Here is a 22,217-nt window from a genome sequence, read left to right on the forward strand (position 1 = left end):
TGCATCAGAAGTAATAAACCTTGTTAGGACATCATACATTTCTACAACAGAAGATATCATCCTTGTGGGGACACTACTCAATTTGTATCGGCAGTAATATACCTTGTGAGCACACAATACACTTCAACAACAAAAAGGTAAGCTTGTGGATCGAAAAGTTTCTTAAACGTATATCGAATTTCTATCACGAATTGAAGCCATGACTTCCTTATTTCAAAGCATGCTAGCACATAAAGTAAATTGATTGAATTTGTGAGATGTAAATAATGCATTAAAGAATAATATATTATCATAAATTAGAAATGTACATAAATCAATAATATTAGTAACAGTTACTGTTAGTAGTTTCATGACGTGTAAATTTACATTTTAGCTTCCTTGAAAAATATATTGACTTTGCCCATGATACACCCCTCCCGCTTCTCCTTGGAAAATTTCTAAGCGCTTGTATACCCTTGAGCGCACTATATATTTCTTCAATGGAAGATAACAACGTTGTAGGGACACTATTCACTTTTATGTCAGAAGTTATATCCCTTGTAAAAGCACTTTTTAAATTATTGACTAATTTAATTTAGTAACACTGTTGAGCCTTGTTTCATGCCTTGGTCAGCATTGTAATGTTTAATTGACTTCAGATACAAATTAACATTTAACTTAAAGCAAAGCATGATTCGAAATGTATATAAATTAAACACAAATAGTTTGTGAGAACAATGAAAGATACTTTGCACATATATCACATTTTGCATCGTTTTTTTCTGGCTTTTTTGGCTAATCGTGACGATTAGATAAAATTGATGAAGTGACACTGGAAGAAAATAATCGAACTCAGAACTTTATTGAATCGATTTCGAGTCCTATGTCCCTCTGCTGCATGATTCCCACATCATATCACATGGTATTATTACATTATTATTATTATTATTATCGTTAATATTATTATTATCATCATTATTATTATTTGTAATCCACTTGCTATGTAGCTTTTTACTTTTTGTCTTCATTTTAAAACAGAGAAGTTTGCATTTCTTCATAAAATAGCACAACATTCGTTATTATAATTATTTTGCTAACTTTATTTGTCAGCCACTTATTTACATCCAAAATAATTTTACCAGTGCTCTTGTGTCCGTCAGATCTCTCCTATTTCATGTAACATCTGTTTCTCTTTTCCAGTGATTTATTCTCTGCAAGACAAGTATTTACGATTTTGTTTATGAAAAATATCATAAACGACAAAAACTGCAAAAATCGACACAGACTAAAAGTATTTCCTCTCTTTTATTGTCAAGTACCAACAGGGTAGCAGTTTCAAACTTATTTACACATCGGTCCCCACAGCGTCTGTACAGAATCAATCGTGTGTATGGAGTGTATGTGTAAATTTTCATATATCTAATGAACCTTGTGGGGACCCGAGGCCACCTGATTTCACAGGCCTTGTGGGTACTGGTGTCCCCACAAGGATAGGAAACGTTTTTCTTGTATAATTTGCTCACAATGTAGGTTACTTTTAATTTTCAGGAGTTTATAGTTTTACTGTGTTATTTGTCACATATTTTCAACAAACACATCAGACTACGACTGTAATTTCCCCCGGTCCCCACAGTGTATGTGCACTAACAGAGTCCCCACAAGGTAGCATATGCACGTATGTGTGTGTGTGTGGGTGTTAATACGTTTGGCGTAGTTTTAGGTGTAGCCAAAAAAAAATATCAAGAGGGGCATATTTTTGACAGGTTTATGGACAACAATCTCACAGAAGTGCCTTTTATAAGTGTATGCAAATCAATCTGAGGGGGGTCATACTTTCTCAGGAAATTTCCGAGGGAATTTTTACAAAAATCTTAGATTAGACAGGGTTCCACACTTGAGCAAAAAGCTCATATGGGCATGTTGAGCTTGTTTTAAGTGTAGACAAATCTGCCAGAGGGGGGTTCATACTTTCCGGCACTGGTTCTATCACCAATACTACTACTCAGGTATAATGCTATTTGTGTTTTGTTATTGTTCGAGTCGACACAACTAAGGTAAGGCAAAAAAGTGTAATATTTCAAGGTATTTTATCTCCGCCTCCTATTAGTACGACAATAAATGTCCGTCTCAGTACCGAACTAAAAAACCTGGACCGTAGGCAATCACACGACGGATTTCCCCTACTTATGGTGACGTCTGGTCCCGTGCTGGGGTATGAAAGATATGTCATCCAGGGACCGGAAATGTGATTTGTGTTAGCGTTATCCAGAAAAAATTGAGATAGAGTGATGGTACTACATATTTATTCAACATATTCTCCCCTAAGCCTAACACATTTAGCACATCTGTTCTGCAACTTCTTTAGGCCCTGCAAATTAAAGTTTTTTGATTGCTCCTGAAACCAGCTCGCTGTGGTTTTAATCAAGTCAGAAATGTCATTAAATCGATGTATTTTCGGATGATTTTTCAGGTGTTGGAACAGGTAAAAATCATAGAGGGCTAAATCAGGTGAATAAAGTGGGTGTTCGACCAATTCAAAACCCCGGGAATGGAATTTGTCCATTACAATGTTGCTCTTGTGTACGGGGGTATTGTCCTGTAAACACAGGATGCCTTTCGTCAATTTCCCTCGGCGTTTCTTCTTCATACCCTTCATTAATTGACCCAGAAGGGTTGCGTAGTATTCAGCAGTTATCGAAGAACCAACCTGGAGGTAGTCCAGCATCAAAATCCCACCCCTGTCCCCGAACATTGACGCCAACACCTTCTTGGATGACTTTTGTGTACAAAACTTCTTCGGACGGGGTGGTCCCTTGTGGCGTCATTCCATGGACTGATCCTTGGTCTCGAGATCATAGATATGTAGCCACGTTTCATTCTCAGTCACTAATCTGCCCAAAAAACCTCTTCACCAGCACAAAATCGAGCCAAAATGGCCTCCGATGACTTCACTCTCTGCCGTTTCTGATCACTGTTCAAGCATTTCGGAACCCATTGGGCAGAAAGTTTCCTCATGTCCAGTACATCATGTATGATGAATGCTACACGTTCCCGGGAGATGTTCATTATCTCGGCAATCTTTTTGGCTGATATTCGCCGATCCATAAGAATCACGTCATGAACAGCATCACGTTTTGCCGGATCCGTCACTGATGAAGGGAAAGCACTGCGGACCAAGTCTTCGACGCTGAAATGTCCAGTCCTGAATCGAGCTCTCCAGGTTTTCATGGTGCTGTATGAAGGACACTTATCTTCCAGTGTTTGTGACATCTCATCATGAATGTCCTTTGCAGACTTTCCTTGGAGGAACAGAAACTTGATCATACCCCGAACCTCCGTGAAACTGACTTGTGCCTCCGCCATGACTACTTCAAACCCGAAAAATAGAAAGAAGCTATTACGGGAGAAATATTATTTTTGCACCATAACATACTCATTTTACACACTTTCAAATGAGATATGAATCGCGAATGGGAAACGATGAGAAAAGAGCAAAGCCAGGAACTTATCAGCACCCCCTCGTAGACTAATTCATCTTGAACAAGATATTATAGGATTTAATATCTTTATTAGCTTAATATTAACGTGATGCAAATGTCTTTAATTTTTGTCGCATAATTTGTCAGTGTTGTTGTCTTTTGGTTTCAATTATATAATATTATATTAAAAAATATTATATTATATAAATATATGTAAGATATAAAATATACCTGATACTGTTCCAATACAAATGTTCAACTATTTCACAAGGTTTGATAAGTATCCATTTTCAGCACATGACTCTAGTCATCTGCAGTGCTGATGAAGTGCTTTAATATCTGATTGAACATTAATGCATCTTACAAAGTGCTTGAATAAATTATGAACCAATCAGATACTCAGTGTTAACCGAGTGCATTATAACTCAGGCAAACGGGGTTTCAAAAACATTGCTTAGGTCACTTTCACAATTAGTCTTAATATGGTTGGTAAAATGTTAGGTAAGTTTCATCCAAGCATCATTATTCCCACACCAGGGTGCGAAGTCCCGGAGGGACAGGGGAATTAGTCCCACCAACGATCTGGTCCTAACTCCCCCCACCAAACTTTTCCTTGAGAGAGAGTTTTTGTTCTAACAACAAAGATAAACAGTTTTGAAGTCGAATATACTGTACTGGAAGAATATCGAAAACGCACACAAAGAATGAATAACAAAGAGCCTCATCTCTCAGAACACCGAACCCAGCAATCGTCAGAACACAGAAATTAGTTCGACTTGTTATTTCTTCTCCATTTCTCATCTTTCGTCAACTACCGCAAAGTACATAAACAAAACGCGTAATAGCATTTAGATGTGAATTTTGTGTAGGAAACTATTATCTTCTTAGTTTACTTCTCGATTTGATTTGGTTTGATTTATTTTACTTCGCTTCTTGTGCCACTTTTGGCTAATTTTCGAAGATGGGGATGAGTGATGATATGATGAAATTGATGAATAGACATCACAAACGTCCATGAACAATCCAGGATTCGAACCCGGGACCCCTAGTTTACCTCTCGAGATTTACATCTCAGTATACCGAAATCAGCATATCTCTAAAAAAAAAATCAAGAAATTTTCATGTATAATTCACGCATCTGAACATTTTAAATAATTAAGTAGCTTCTGGACATAAGATTCACTAGTTAGGACTCAGAAAGGGATTGATTGGTTTTATTGATTTGGTTTATTTTACTTCGCTTTCCTGCCACTTTTGGCAAATCGCGAAGACGGGGGTGATTCATAAAATTGATTAAGAGACACTCACAAAGAACACCCATGTCAAGTTATTTTTAGAAGGAAACGCCTAAGTGTTGGTTTCCCTGTAGTAGTGTAATTGATGCTACTACTGGGTCGATAAAGTATGAACCCCCCTCAGGCAGATTTGGCTACACTTAAAACTAGCTCAACATGCCCATATGAGCTTTTTGCTCAAGTGTGGTACTCTGTCTAATCCAAGATTTTTGTAAAAATGCCCTCGGGAATTTCCCGGGAAAGTATGACCCCCCTCAGATTGATTTGGCTACACTTACAAAAGCTGCATCTGTGAGATTGTTGTCCATAAATTTGTTAAAAATATGCCCCTCTTGATATTTTTGTTTGGCTACACTTAAAACTAGGCCAAACGTATTAACACACACACACACACACACACACACACACACGCACACACACACACAGAGAGAGAGAGAGAGAGAGAGAGAGAGAGAGAGAGAGAGATTTTTTCCAAGTTTAGGTTTCTTTCCACTCAAATAACACAATTTAGATGTGTTTTGAATTATATTTTGGATGCAAAAGTATGTTTTGACAAGTTCTACCCTTTTATTTTACAAGTTTAGGCTTATTATTACTCAAATAACACAATTTAATCCAGTCAGGAAGGATTTGTTATTATATTTTGGATGCACAAAGAGATGTTTTCAACTTTTTTTACTGATTTTTTGCAGGGTATGTATTAATTTTTATTTATTTTGTTTTGTATCATATATACATTTACAAATTTTTAACTTAGAGTTTAGTATTTATTTAATTTTTTCAAAAACACTAAAAAAAGTACTTTTAGCTAAAATGTAAGCCACAGAATATATTATTATTATTATTATTATTAGGGTTTACTGATTTCCACTATGCTATTTTTGGTTCTGTATTTCTATATGTATTTATTTAGGGCAGGTTACGCCTGCCACGTAGGAAAGTTTGTTTATTTTAGAGTTTGCTGAGTATTTTGTTACTGCTATACTAGGTAAAGTTTCCAAAATATATCAGGTAGGGCTCCATCCATATACTTTTGTTTTTGCTGTTTGGAGATGATGCGATCAGCATCACTCTCCATCTGCTTTTTATTTTATGTACCCAATATTATTTTGAGGCTTAGTGAATTCTAGAGCCTATTTATGCAGGAGAGAGGAGAGAGGACTTGAAAATTTTGATCTCAGACAACCCACAACTATTTGTCAGAGTATTTTAAAGGATATTTTATATTTATTATGTGCCACTAGAATATCAAACCTTGCTTAATTTTTATGTCTGTAACGCATTTATTGTATTTCTAGCTAAGCCTTACTGGATAAAGTACACGAAATGTTTATCATTTCGACTATTTACCTTAATACGAGGCCAAATTTTTAGTGTAACGAAAATTATTGTGTGTCTATAAAGACTGAAATTCTTTTACCGAGGGGTCCACAACTGGACGCTTACCAACATTGTTTTTTTTCTTTTTTAAATATAACCATTTATCAATATATTGACAATTCACAGGACAAGACGAAGTTCACACACGACTGACTATATGAACCATAGGTCCACTTGCTAAACTTTTTTTCTATGCTAGAAGAATAATTTAGCCTTATAGCCTTTTTCAAGGTATTTTTGAAGTATTACTGGTTTTTTGGGTGCATCAACATTTGGGTTATTTCTATTTTCTTTATTATACGAGGCCACAATCACTATCTGAACACTGAAATTCTCTGATTGAAACTAAAACCTTAGGCTGTAACTAGGGATTTAGTATGTATATCGACAATTTATAGGACAACACGAACCTTACAAAGGATTGTAGGTGATGTAGGCCCACACGCCAGAGCTTTGTTAACCTGCAAGAAGCATTTACAGCTAATGCTACGAGGAAATGAGGTTGATTTTTTACTGTTTCACAAGAATGCTATTTTTTATACACCCAATATTTGCTTTTCAAGTAACTACATGTTCCAGAAGCACTTACAGGCCAACTCTAACTAGACTTCGACTTATTCTATATCAGGTGCTAAATTTATAAAGAACTATGATTGTGTATATTTCTGAGGAAGTACGCAAAAGCAGATTACCCGATTAAAGTATCTGAAAAACATATTTTTCTATGCAAGTATATTTTTATTGACTGGATTATTTAACAGATCAAACAGGAAGACTGCAAAATTCATTAAATGTAGTTCTATAGTATAGGTGGTTTCAGAGATATAAAAAGAACAAATATAAGATTTCGCTTTTTTTTGCTTCTGAGGCTAATCGCGACGCTAAGGGTAAATGGCCAGGAAATGTAACGGAGGAGAAACAATCCCAAAAGTTATGGGCTGCATGTAAGTTAATACCACAGAGATATTACAGTAGGTGTAGGTTCTTCCACCAGAACATTTCTATCATAATAATACTGGTTATGCTGTACTGTTAGCTAAAGATGCTGATATTTGAGAAACTTAAAAGCTTACTCACGACTTACTGTTGCAAAAGATCCGATGACAAAATTTAAAAATTGTTATCGTCCAGACAGGGACTCGAACCCTGGACAGATAGGTTAAAAGCCTAACGCTATACCAACTAAGCTATCTGGGCACAAGGTATTCTTTTTTTGAAAAGTTAGTTATGTTAAGAAATATATTGAAACACTTGAGAACACTTTTGGTCTGGTTCGACAGACAAGGAGACAACATTTCTAAATTTTTAGACTGGGTGTATTTTTCCACTATAGAGGCCTTCACTATATGTAATTCGAAACGCTAAAGTTCAGCTAGCTTCCAAAATTGAGGTAAAGATTGTGTTTCGCGAGATTAACAAGTTACAATTATATCCAGTTACGGACAAATAAAGCTAAAACTCTTAGATTTACTGTACTAGCCAAGTTTTAGTAATATTTTCTTCACTTTAGTACAAATACCAAAGAAATAGGTATATTTTATTTATAATTTGACAAAATGTACTAGTATTTAATTTACAAAGTTAGGTAAAAAGCAGTATTTTTTAAAAATATTGTTACTGCCTTCAAATTTTATGTTATTTAGCCACTAACAACTGATTTACACTGTTTGGCATCCTTTAAATAGGAAAAGAAGGAATTATTTGTTTATTATTTTTACTTTATATTTATATTTATTTAAGAAAACAATTCTACAGTTTAACTTAATTTTAACAAATTGTTACTAATTTATATATCAAAGTTATGTTATTTAGAGTGTATGAAGGCGTATAAAGTTAATATTTGTACTTATCAGTTCAACTAACAATTATATTTTACACACAAAAGATAATGTTTACAGTTAAATTACTTGAATCAGAGAATAATATTTTACAGTAATTGATTCATTCACGACTAGTCAGTACTTTTATGCATCAGAAAGTTTTCTTAATTTTCTATTACGCATGCTATTTTGGGCTATTCTTAAAATGTATTTCTAGGGCAAACTGGTTTAATTTTCTGCTTATAATGCAAAGTTGACAGTTTTCGCACAATGCATTGTACATTTGTTATATTCTCTACTTACAATCCAAATATTATGCTTATTTAATGTATAACTAACTAACTCTCTAGCCTTTTTAAACCCGAATGTTCATGGCTGCAGCAACTCATGCCTTTCATCTGTCCCTGTCCTGAGCAAGATCTATATACTTCTTTCCTTCCCTACCAATTTCCTTTAGGTCCATCTCTATATTATCCCTTCATCTTTGTTTTGGTCTTCCTATTGGTCTTTTTACCATCAGGTTTCCCAACAAGAATCCTGTATACTCTTCTTTCCTCTCCCATTCGTACCACATGATCTACACACCTAAGTCTTCTTGATTTAATCATTCTAATACTATCTGGACATGAATACAAATTATGTACTTCTAAATTATGTAACCTTCTCCACTCATCTGTCTCCTCATCTGTTTTAGGCCCAAGTATTTTCCTAAGGATTTTATTTTCAAATATTCTCAATTTATGTTCCTTTTTCAATGTAAGGGACCAAGTTTATTTACTGTATTTAACTTTTATTTTTTTGTAATTAACAAAAATTAAAAGCTTATACTGTAGTTATTATATCTTTTTCTATCAGCTTATTTTGAAATCAATATTATTATATATAGTCTTTGATTTATAACTATATTGCTTTTTTTATCAATTTATCTAAGAGTACACACAGACAAACACATCTGTTCACACTTTTATGTACATAGATATGCCTTTTTTCAATATTTTAGTATGAAGATTGCACTTTAGCTATTTAAGCAAGTGTAGGAAAGGTAGGATTTCTGAGAATTTCTTGCAGGATTTTGTTGTCCAAGTATAGATGAGAACTGAGCTGGGAGACTGTTTTGAACCTTTTCATGAGAGTTTGCATGTGAACTGTATGCAAATTGACCACTATTGACTGTGCATGCTTCTAAGTTTTGCTGTTATTTTACATCAACCCTGTGAGACTGTAGAGAGTTTTCCCTTTTCAAGTAGTTTTTACTGATTGTATTTGTATATGTTTTGGGGAGTTAGCAGTTTTATGTTATGAGGCAGTTTATTATAGAATATTTTTACCTGATGGTATGATATATTGAGTGTCTGCTGTTTTACTTGTAATTATTTTTCTTTTTGTGTTGTGTATTTGACTATATTTTGTCCAAGTTCGTAGTATTTAGAATAATTGTTATTGACTTGTAGATGTAGGGAGTAATAATCCTTTGCAAGATGCCTTATACTTTAGTCTGAACATTATTCTTAGTGTTCACTTTTGAAGCCTTAGTATTCTGGTAGTATTATTAATGTAGAGGTAAATTAGGCTAAAATGTAGGCATTTTTCTGATAAATTATACTCACTTAGTTGTTTCAGCAGGTAGAAGTTGCATGATGGTTTACTGCTGATGATGTTAATTTGCTCTTCTTATGTACTACGTATGATGTAGCTTACTTGAGTAATTGGAATTTTCCACTGAAAAAAGGATTGCTTGTCTATTTTATTCCTATGTTGTTAAGTTTGTCCATAAGCAAGTCATGTTTTTACTCTATCCTATGCCTTGGAAGAATCTAGATATATTGTGTTTGCAGTTTTATATTTCTCTAAGGTTTCAGCTATGTAGTTTTTTAAACTGTGCTATGGGTGTGACTATTGATTTCTCTTTCTGGATGCCATGTTGGTTTCTGTGTATTCCTCTTGCTGCTTGAATTTGACTTAGGTTGTTTGCTTTTTTCCTTGATCTTTATTTGTTTAATTAACTTGGCTAGTACAGTAAATCTAAGAGTTTTAGCTTTATTTGTCCGTAACTGGATATAATTGTAACTTGTTAATCTCGCGAAACACAATCTTTACCTCAATTTTGGAAGCTAGCTGAACTTTAGCGTTTCGAATTACATATAGTGAAGGCCTCTATAGTGGAAAAATACACCCAGTCTAAAAATTTAGAAATGTTGTCTCCTTGTCTGTCGAACCAGACCAAAAGTGTTCTCAAGTGTTTCAATATATTTCTTAACATAACTAACTTTTCAAAAAAAGAATACCTTGTGCCCAGATAGCTTAGTTGGTATAGCGTTAGGCTTTTAACCTATCTGTCCAGGGTTCGAGTCCCTGTCTGGACGATAACAATTTTTAAATTTTGTCATCGGATCTTTTGCAACAGTAAGTCGTGAGTAAGCTTTTAAGTTTCTCAAATATCAGCATCTTTAGCTAACAGTACAGCATAACCAGTATTATTATGATAGAAATGTTCTGGTGGAAGAACCTACACCTACTGTAATATCTCTGTGGTATTAACTTACATGCAGCCCATAACTTTTGGGATTGTTTCTCCTCCGTTACATTTCCTGGCCATTTACCCTTAGCGTCGCGATTAGCCTCAGAAGCAAAAAAAAGCGAAATCTTATATTTGTTCTTTTTATATCTCTGAAACCACCTATACTATAGAACTACATTTAATGAATTTTGCAGTCTTCCTGTTTGATCTGTTAAATAATCCAGTCAATAAAAATATACTTGCATAGAAAAATATGTTTTTCAGATACTTTAATCGGGTAATCTGCTTTTGCGTACTTCCTCAGAAATATACACAATCATAGTTCTTTATAAATTTAGCACCTGATATAGAATAAGTCGAAGTCTAGTTAGAGTTGGCCTGTAAGTGCTTCTGGAACATGTAGTTACTTGAAAAGCAAATATTGGGTGTATAAAAAATAGCATTCTTGTGAAACAGTAAAAAATCAACCTCATTTCCTCGTAGCATTAGCTGTAAATGCTTCTAGCAGGTTAACAAAGCTCTGGCGTGTGGGCCTACATCACCTACAATCCTTTGTAAGGTTCGTGTTGTCCTATAAATTGTCGATATACATACTAAATCCCTGGTTACAGCCTAAGGTTTTAGTTTCAATCAGAGAATTTCAGTGTTCAGATAGTGATTGTGGCCTCGTATAATAAAGAAAATAGAAATAACCCAAATGTTGATGCACCCAAAAAACCAGTAATACTTCAAAAATACCTTGAAAAAGGCTATAAGGCTAAATTATTCTTCTAGCATAGAAAAAAAGTTTAGCAAGTGGACCTATGGTCCATATAGTCAGTCGTGTGTGAACTTCGTCTTGTCCTGTGAATTGTCAATATATTGATAAATGGTTATATTTAAAAAAGAAAAAAAACAATGTTGGTAAGCGTCCAGTTGTGGACCCCTCGGTAAAAGAATTTCAGTCTTTATAGACACACAATAATTTTCGTTACACTAAAAATTTGGCCTCGTATTAAGGTAAATAGTCGAAATGATAAACATTTCGTGTACTTTATCCAGTAAGGCTTAGCTAGAAATACAATAAATGCGTTACAGACATAAAAATTAAGCAAGCTTTGATATTCTAGTGGCACATAATAAATATAAAATATCCTTTAAAATACTCTGACAAATAGTTGTGGGTTGTCTGAGATCAAAATTTTCAAGTCCTCTCTCCTCTCTCCTGCATAAATAGGCTCTAGAATTCACTAAGCCTCAAAATAATATTGGGTACATAAAATAAAAAGCAGATGGAGAGTGATGCTGATCGCATCATCTCCAAACAGCAAAAACAAAAGTATATGGATGGAGCCCTACCTGATATATTTTGGAAACTTTACCTAGTATAGCAGTAACAAAATACTCAGCAAACTCTAAAATAAACAAACTTTCCTACGTGGCAGGCGTAACCTGCCCTAAATAAATACATATAGAAATACAGAACCAAAAATAGCATAGTGGAAATCAGTAAACCCTAATAATAATAATAATAATAATATATTCTGTGGCTTACATTTTAGCTAAAAGTACTTTTTTTAGTGTTTTTGAAAAAATTAAATAAATACTAAACTCTAAGTTAAAAATTTGTAAATGTATATATGATACAAAACAAAATAAATAAAAATTAATACATACCCTGCAAAAAATCAGTAAAAAAAGTTGAAAACATCTCTTTGTGCATCCAAAATATAATAACAAATCCTTCCTGACTGGATTAAATTGTGTTATTTGAGTAATAATAAGCCTAAACTTGTAAAATAAAAGGGTAGAACTTGTCAAAACATACTTTTGCATCCAAAATATAATTCAAAACACATCTAAATTGTGTTATTTGAGTGGAAAGAAACCTAAACTTGGAAAAAATCTCTCTCTCTCTCTCTCTCTCTCTCTCTCTCTCTCTCTCTCTGTGTGTGTGTGTGTGTGCGTGTGTGTGTGGGTACGCAGATATATTCTTCTTAGGACCGGCGTATCTTTAAACACCTTTCTTAATGGGACCAAAAAAAATGTTGGGACTTTTTGCCGGTCCCAATAAGGAAAAGGCATTTCGAGACTCCTGAGAGCCCTTGCGACCTGTACGCGAAGTATTTCGAAGGTACCAAAAAGTTCATATTTGTTGGATTAGTGTTTATGTCGCTGTGTTACACTCTGCCACCTGCTGGTGAAACCTGGTACCTTCAAGTCTGTGTAAAACTGTGGTGTTTAATCGCATCCCTTGGTACCGTGAAGTGTGGGTGTGTAAAATCTTGGATCTATTTCGCATGCATTGGTACCGAACATCCCAGGGGGTTGAGAGGCGAGGAAAGGTACGTGCAAATGCCGACGGGGTTCCCCTCTCGCCTGGCCGTCTTGTTGCTTCCGAGCTGTCAATGTTGCCAACTTAAAACTTTGGAACCAGATCTGTTTTTCTATTATCTTCTAACCCTCCAAGTGTAATTGTAATTGATTTGTTTTGTTTTACTTCGCTTTTTGTACCACTGATGGCTAATTTGCGAAGATGGGGATGACTGATGATATCATGAAATTGATGAATCGACTCCCACAACATCCATGCCCAGACCGGGATTCGAACTCGGGAACCCTGGTGTCGTAGCGCGATGTGTTAACCACTCCACCACGGGGGTCGGCTTTAATCCTGCAATCAAACAAAATGCTACAATAGAATTTATTCCTCCAAATGTGACCCTTCTATATGTGCCTATAACAAATTATTAGTTGGGTTTTACTATAATACTGGTAAACAGAAATCCATTTGTAAAGCTCATTTTCTTCCATTACCAGGAAACGATGCTATCAGTAGAAACTCGTTACTTGTCTCCTTTCGGCCATGATGAGGATAAGAATGGAGATTTCTGACCAAGGCGACAAGCGATCCGGCAAAAGGGAGGGGGTGTTCATATCGAAGTGACGAGTGACACGATACCTCTGTCTACAAGCAAGCGTTTTTCTCAAATGCTCTAACAGACCAAGGCGACACGCTGCATGACATACATGACTTTCAGAAGCGGAAGCCGAGAAGCGACACGTTTCGAAACGAAGAAGCAAGTCTCGCCTGTTACTTCCGTTTGTCAATATCCTGAATTGGGTCACCTAGGTCTGGTGTTCGGGCTTTAACAGTGAATGCTTACTTGAAGACTGAAGTGGCTTGTCTTTCTTTTCGCTTGTCACTTCGGTATGAACTTCAGTGTCATTTGCAGCCGTCGTTTGCTACTTGTTGCCTGTCGTTTCGGTTTAAAATCTCTCTGCAAGAAAGCATTCAATGCGTAGGCATGACCACCAGACCGAAGTAACACCATAACGTCCCCAGTGCGTGAAACATGCAAGTGGCACGTGTAGTTTGTCATATCACATTTGTTAGAAAGTTTTATTTATTTAAGAATTTTTGTTTCCAAAGCCATTTATCGCTTCGGTACGAAAGTTCCATTGGGACGAAGCGACGAGCAACGAGGGGTTTCTCACTGAAGTAACACTACCCGTGCAGCATAGCATATATTATTGAGTGTTTGTTTCCAAGTGACACGTGTCGCTTCTCGCTTCGGTCTGAAAGCATCCCAAGACTCGTACGGTATTCGAACATAGGATCACTATTCGTAGAACACGAAGACAAACGTTTATACTTCTCAAAGTTAACGGCTTGATTGCAATCCTTAACTACATTTAATTTCAATGCAGTTCTTTTTTAACAGTCGTGTTTGGCAACACTGATAAGTGAAGCGAAGTTTTCACTCTCGCCTCTGCAGCCGTGCCGAAACCGTGGACAGAGAGCTGCGATGTCTTTTTGCGACGTTGCATGCTACACGTATTTGACGTCTTCTGTACTCGCTCTCTCTGTTTAACGTGCGACTAAACGAGAGGGGAAAGTCTTCACCCGACAACGTCGCAGGGGCAAAACAATTGCTTCCCTGCTTGTAGTAACTTCACCGCGCATTTTCCCCCTGTGTCTGTTGTCACGGTATCTTACGCTTGATCTCTCCATTGCGTTATTTTCACAAAGTAGGAACTGTGTCCTGCTCGTCACTTCGGTTTGCGTGTGTTTCTTCATAGTTCAAATGTAAAAAGATAACATACAAATGCTTACGCAGAGATATTCGCTTATACATAATTGATTAATTGATTTGGTGTTTTAAGTCCACTTTATGCACAATAAGGCTAATCGGGACTGGACCTACAGTTTAAAGTGGGATCCGAACCACTATGAGCTTCCACCGGTTATCGAACCCAGGATCCCTTGATTACAAGGCAACGACGCTACCACTGCGCCATCTTATGCATAAAACAACCGAGAGAACAATGACATGTACATTTGATAATGTTCCCCACCAGAAAACTTTGAGGGAAAAAGCTCGAGTTGAAGACATCGATTTAATTTTTTATATAATGCCTGAAAACAACATATTTGCCTTCTATGACCTTAACGAAAATATTAAATCCACTGTAGTAAACATTACTTTCTAGATGGCAAAATAAAATGTAAACGACATAAATACTCTTCCCGTTTCTAAACCTGATAATTTATAGCCGTGTATTTGATTGAATTTTATAATTAATAATGCAATGAAGTAAATGGTCACACAGTATTCAGGTTTAGTGAAAGATAGCGTATTCCTTCCCTCAGTGTGGTCTTTATATAACAATATTTACAAAGTTACAGAAGCAACTGTACTTGAAGGGACAGCGAAGATTTTATGCCATCAAAATATCTGTGGCGACTGCTACAAAAGGTAAAGTTCTCCCCTGTGTATGGCAGTCTGCCGTGACACCATTCGAGCAAATGATATGGCTCCACACATTCTCGATCTCTGCCGTAGTGAAGGATACATGAATGATACACACCACGCTCTGATGTATCTAGGGGTCGCGGGTTCGACACGCGGTGGAGGAACATGGCATGGTGTTCCCTTGACGGTGCCCTTCATCAATTTCATCATATTATTACTCATCCTCGTCGTTTGGATTAGCCAAAAATGAAAAAAGCGACGCTAAAAATCATCTAATCAAATGTATTCATTACTTACCTTCCAGCCTCCATGAAGAAGTGGCTACGAAGCCAGAAGCCCTACTTTTGAATCCTGGGTGAGGAATGAATATATCATCGTGTTCATTCGGATTCCACCATTAATGCTCATTAACGATTAACCTACGACGTAGAAAAACGCTTAAAATTAACGTAAACATACGTCGCATTCTTCAGTCGCTTCATTAATGTGGATCATTTCACTATCCTAGGGGGAAAATGTTAGTTTAGCAACGTAAAGAATATTCACTTTCGAGACAATCCAAGGCATTGAGAGTCAGGGGTGTAGCAAGGGGTGGAAGAAGTGCGCGACCGCACGGGACTTCGCGCTTAAAGGAGCTTGATATGAAAAATGTTATAAATAGAAGTGGGGGGGGGGGTCATGGAAAATGCTATTTTTTTGTGAGCAGTAATATTAAAACATTCTGTATTTATCTGGTTTTAAATTCTAGTTAAACGTTATAATTTGAAAGAATACGTCCAATCAGAGGCATAACATACAGGCAGGCAGGTCTTAAGTCTAAGGGGCACGAAAGAAGTAAAAAATGATCGTCGTATTTCTCATGTGAAACAGTTAGGAAAAATTTACGAAAACTTGCTTAGACATTTTTACACATTTATTCTTTCATTGAATAGAACGTCCTTTGTCTTGTATTCTCTTCAATCTCTTGACCCTGCACTCCCGATTTTAATAAGTTAACAACAAACACCTCTAACTGGCACGAAGCAAGCGCGAGACATTTCAACGCTTGCGTTGTTTCCTTCCTTCCTAGAACAGGCCCGTACCCAGAATTTTTTTGAGGAGGTTGGAGACAGATCCGAAAATGTGGAACAAAAGAGAAGATCCGAAATTCTATTGGATTTGTTGAGTTAGGTTATTTTACGTCGATTTTCTGACACTTTTGGCTGATCGCGATGATGAGGATGAGTGATGATATGATGAAAATTGATCACGGAACACTCACAAAGAACGTCCATGCCCAACCCTGGATTCGAACCCGGAACCCACAGCGTCGTAGCGCGTTGTGCTAACCAGGTGGTCGACCCTGGTCGGTGAAATGCTGTTGGGAGTACTGGATGTGACCACCAATGTTTCGGTAGTATTATTGTACGAGCTAGTGCTAGCTCGTAGCTCGAATAGTGCTAAGTGTACACCCAACGGTAAAAGCAATATGTCCATCTCCACTGTATTTTCATTCAGTCTGTTTTCCACAGTGTCATGATAATGGGTTGAAATAGAAACGCAGTCAACATAAGCTTCGCATCAAAAGAATCAATGACCCCTTAGAAGAACACAGGATGTAGAGTAGTGTTGCCCACGAGACGAGACTTTGGCCTATCTCGTCTCGTGGAGTCTCGTGGAAATGCTGTCTCGTCTCGAAAATATTCGTTTGTCTTATGACACATGGTCAAGCTCGTCTCGTCTCGAATTTTTAAAAGCCTGTCCCGTCTCGTCCCATGGGCAACACTAAAGAGTAATGAGAGAATTAAAATGGTGGTGAACAATTTGCCTACTATTATCTTTCCTAATTGTAGAATTGTAGAGTTGCAATGTTAAGGTCCAAAGTATCGGGAAGAAATAATTATTAATTAATTATTATTAATAATTAGCAATCATTATTAAAATGAAGAACATGTTTAAATGGGGGTTAACGCCTCCAAAATAAAACCTCGAAACATTTAGTAAAATTACGACTTGAGTTTGAAAGAAATTGGGACAGGGATTTGAAAGAATAGACTGTTCCGACTAAATTGGAATGTCTTGTAAACACGCATCAATGATTAGAAAACAAAAATTACAAGGTCAGTTTAGTTTCCCTTGGCAGATAAGGTTCAGCACAGTTCTGAAAAAAGAGGGGAGCGACTGCTCACCCCCACTTCCATTTAATTTCCACCATTGGATGGGGGCCTCGCATTCTAATCTCATCCAGGGCTTCGCTATATGTTGCTACGCCACTGTTGAGAGAGGATTACTAAATTCAAAAATCCATATTTCGAAGCGTCATGCATGTTTTTTGCAATTGTTTTATACTTATTGTTAGTTTACTTAGTTTATTTGACGTCGCATTTCTACCACTTCTGGCTAATTGCGAGGTTGCAAGTGAATGTCAGAAATGAATGAAGGGTCTTAGCAATAGCAACCAATTTTCGCGACGTGTACCTTCACCCCTCTCTCTTGCCACTACTGTGTGCCGTGTTCTTTGACATTCTGACATTGTCCTCGGTTTTCTTATAGCTTTTCTTTCAATCAAAATATGTGCACAATGACAACGTGACTACTGCTGCATTTGCAAACTGGAAGTAACAAAATGCAAGTCAATGTATACTGCTATAATCTAATTTTGTATTGGTATAATTGTTATTTTCGCTTGTCGATCGCTACTCCTCGCAGACTCGTGTTGGTAAACATGTGAAGAATTAGCAAATTAGAATTCAGATCGACAAGTTACCGTTCCTGGATATTAAGGTAAAGAGATAATGGATTGTTGCAAGTCTGATTTGTGAACAGATAGACTAATCGGGACTGAATGGGATCCGAACCAATATGTGTGTCTACTAGACATCGAATCCGGGACCCCTTGATTACAAAGCTTGATTGGAAATTGAGGCGTTCTTAGTCCAGCATTAATATATGTATAGAAAAATTTCAATAGTGGGAAATATACAATATTGCAGGATTTAAAAAAAAGAAGTATAAAATCACTGTAAAATTTAAGAGCGAAAAGGAGTTACGAATAATATATATATCCTATATTTTGTTAATGTTTTGGGCCTAAAAGCTTAGAAGAATCAGTTAAATTGATTTGAGGTTTTATTATAAATCCACTTTATGTACAAATAGGTTAGTCATGGTGGACCTAGAGTTTAATGTTGAATTATAACACTACGTGTCTCCATCGAACACAGGACCCCTTGCTTACAAGGCACAGAGATTGCCACCATCGGGGTGGCCCTACAGACATACTGTCTGGCTACCTTAGCTGAGACCATGGACGAAAGTGCGCATTGGCAAAATAGGGGCACTTTGTTCAGGAAGCCGGTTTCGTGAAAATCGTCAGCTGTTGAAAAAACAATGAAGTTTCAAACGTAGTAACATCGCCGCCAAAATACGTATAGATGTTTACGAATTATGTAAGGGTACAGAATGAAAGAAATAACCATCCATATACTATATAAGCAAACGGAACATATCAGGAAAGTATTCATTACGTCACATTAGTAGATAAACTTGTTTGTAAACATGGAACTTCATTTTCGGTCATTCAATTAAATTGGTATCCTTATTAAATCGTATAATTAGCACAAATGTACACAGCAGTAATCAGAATAGTATCAACAGTATTATTATGCAAACTATTATAAATACAGTAAAGAACATGTAGTAACTGATTGGTTTGTGGCATTGTGTATTATATCAAGGGAGTTTTGTAGAATGTGCAACAGGGACCAATACGTCTTTGTTTTCTTTGTTCCACTTCGAAACGGTTTGTTACGAATTGTAAGAGACATCACAAACACAACACAGAAAGCAGTAATAAACACAGCAAGCGGACCATACAGAGCGACCACAAGGAAAAAAACCATGGACGAAATGTCCCAGCGTTCAGCTCGTGCCATAAGGAAGCCTGGTCCACTCTCCCCCTCCTCTCCTCGCAGGAGTACGGTGCACAGGCTTTGCTGGTCTGAGCAGGTTTTTTTGCTTGTGGTTTTACTATAGCAAGCAAGAGCCACAGGGTGGTGTTCTACCTGCTTCCCTTCTCGCGTTTGGAATCGTACTTTCCAGCTAGTTTCGTTTCCCTTGGCCGGACTGTACCAGTCAAATTATAATTTAGAACTTCAAGTTACTTGGTGACAAAAAAAATACTACACTGATCCCCCAAAAAATACCTTACTTCACAGAATATAATACTTTAACACGGAATTATCATTACCTGCAAACTATATGAGTGTTTCCAAAGATCTGCTGCATATACCCTTTCCCTCATAACAAAGATCAACTAAAAATTTAAAAAAAATGAACGAGCGTTTCTCTATTTGCAGTCCGTCTTTGTTTACGTGTAGCGCGAAAGGTTAAAGTTTTAGTGTTTGAAACCCAGAAAAGCACGTTTTTGCACTTGTCCTTTCTTGCATCATGATAAGATGTACAAATGCCTCAGCTCGATATAATTCAACTTCAGAGCTCTTCTGCTGCTTGCAGGAGTGGATGTTATCTGCTTCAGTAATCTACACTCCCGTGTTCCACCTGCCAGGCTGCGAGAGTAGTAGTGCTTTCAATTATTTTGACTGGTATGTAATTTTCGCTGCTGGCTGCAAGCAATGTGTAACAAAATTATACCTCATGTGTTATAACATGGCGATTATTATTATTATTATTATTATTATGAAAGATTAATTAGTGAAATAGTTTTCTCTTTCGCTAAAATTAACATAAAGAAGATAGCAAAGAATGAACTATGAATCAACGAAATTAATAACAGCGTTTACTTTTCTTTGACGATTTAGTTAGGAAACAGACCTGTGATCCAATATTTCGTTATTATATATTATATTATTCTTCTTTAAATCTTGTATATACAAGGAAAATCAAACAAAGAAACATAAGGACGTCTTATTTGAAATTCTTAACCCCGTAGCGTGAAACGAAAGGCGGGAGGGACTTCGAAATGCAACAGTTAACTTTAGTACTTGGTTCTTGGAGAGAACGTGCGTAATATTAAGTTAACGAATGGTTTGTTCAATGAATGATTAATAATTGCGACAGGGACGAAAATCCCGTGGATAGAACGAAAGTACTATTTACATTGGGAATCATCAAACGTGATTTAGTTACCTAACAACCGCTGCATACCCAACCCAAATCTCGACAAATTAAAAGTAAAAGCGAGCAAATGTAGAAATATTATGCAATAGATATTGGTCCATCATTCCCAGCTGAATTGTATCCTTAAACATCTGTCACAAGTGACTTATCGAAAGTTTCATCTGCACATGATTTTGCCAAACAGTACCTCTCCAATTCTACCTCCCTCTACAGAGGTATACCATGTTAGATATCATTTTAAAACTATAGGTCCTGTCCCATTTAACCGATCTGTGCAAAAAAGTGAACTTAAAACTATACATTTAAAAAACTCCGATCTCCGCACGGACTGCTTAGCACAGTGTTTATGAAGCCAATGGTTACGGTTCGCATCTCCCCCTGGACGTGGGTGTACTTTGTAAGTGTTTCTGCATCAATTTCCTAATTTCATCCTATCATCACTCATCCTCATCGTCGCGATTAGCCAAAGTGGTATAAAAGCGATGCTAAATAACAAAATCAAATCTTTGCAGACACACGCAAACAACATACATAAATAGAAGAAACTGAACAGGAGGAAATGTTTTACCATTTCCTTTCACAAGTGTGTTTGTTTTACATTCAAGGCAACTTGAATAATGGGCCAAAAATATGTAGATTCGTCACTGACAGTCATTTGTTTTCTCCTCTCCACATCGCTTTTAGCCGAGTACCGCCTTGTTGCCAGTTTCCTTCATAGCTACGTTGTCAAAAGCTTCAAAAAAGAAAAATATTACATCTCTTATTTCGATGTCTAAGGTTCATGATGATACAAATGCTTAGCACTGAATAAAGGCGACGACCATCTGTTCAAGAATGCTTAACATTTTGACAACGCAGGGGTAGCATGACATTGTAAAGAGCTGCTTGCGTCACCCACGCTCCGACCGCTCCCTTACTGTTGGACACGTTGTGGTTCGCATACCACTTTTAATTATAGGTCAGCACCGATTAGCCCATCTTTGCATAAAGTAGACTTAGAACTCAATTCCATTACCGAACATTTCGGTTTCTTGAAGGCAATTTGGGAGCTACGTGAAATAGAGGATAAAGATAACAGAGGCAAAGGGATTCGATGTGCTGACCACGTGTCAACTTATAAGGAAACCACTTAAGAGGCCTTTGTTATTCATGGCAGTTTCGCCACGGAGTTTTTTCATCGTAGCTGTTATGGAGATGATTAATTTTATATAAGATTGGCGAGAAAATATTAACAAAACATGCTATTATTGTGTTTCACGCTAATCGGAGGTGAATTCTGTTACTGGGTGATAGATGGGTGTTATGATATGTCAGCTGTAAAGTTAAGAACAGTGGCGTATTTAGAAGGAGTTTTAGAACTAGGTAGTCTTATTTTTGCTCAACTTTCCTTAAAATAAAATAAAAATAAAATTTAGGAAAATATGGCATGATCTAGGAGTGGTAAGAAATATCTGATAACCCCTTATGATTTGATTTGATTTGATTTGTTGTTTGAAGTCCACTTTATGCACAGTAAGGCTAATCGGGACTGGACCTACAGTTTAAAGTGGAATCCGAACCACATGTGCTTGCACCGGGATTCGAACCCGGGACTCCTTTATAATCACCTTATGTTCACATCCCTTTACTGCATTTGTGAGTACGGCACTGAAAGCGTGGGGAATACTGCCCGCAAATAAAATGGAGAGGGTTCCTTAAATAACGATAACAGAAGCGGGGTGTAATGCTTGGCTTTCCTGCAAGAGCCTAAATGTCAACCTCTCTTCCACGTCCTGGACTCAAGGAGGAAGGGGGGTTGCCATTAGGCTATCCTAGGCTATAACCTAGGGCCAGACAAAAATGAGATGCTGAAGGGGCAGAAGTGAAAACCATGGCAAATTGAAACATGCCAA

The 22,217-nt window shown here is 36.7% G+C and overlaps 1 protein-coding gene across 1 annotated transcript; it reads right to left on the reverse strand.

The window, feature by feature from the left end:
- Positions 1-2,865: 2,865 nt before the first annotated feature.
- Positions 2,866-3,342, reverse strand: LOC145982538 (protein GVQW3-like). The gene has a single exon (XM_083115998.1). It carries the CDS (start codon positions 3,340-3,342, stop codon positions 2,866-2,868), a length of 477 nt encoding a protein of 158 aa, XP_082972124.1.
- Between the last annotated feature and the right edge of the window lie 18,875 nt (positions 3,343-22,217).

The sequence above is a fragment of the Lepisma saccharinum genome, chromosome 2 (genome assembly GCF_977018435.1).
Source record: "Lepisma saccharinum chromosome 2, izLepSacc3.1, whole genome shotgun sequence".
NCBI lineage: Eukaryota > Metazoa > Arthropoda > Insecta > Zygentoma > Lepismatidae > Lepisma > Lepisma saccharinum.

Excerpts from the sequence above, each read along its gene's own strand:
- LOC145982538 (XM_083115998.1), bottom strand. The coding sequence starts at position 3,342 with ATGGCGGAGGCACAAGTCAGTTTCACGGAGGTTCGGGGTATGATCAAG.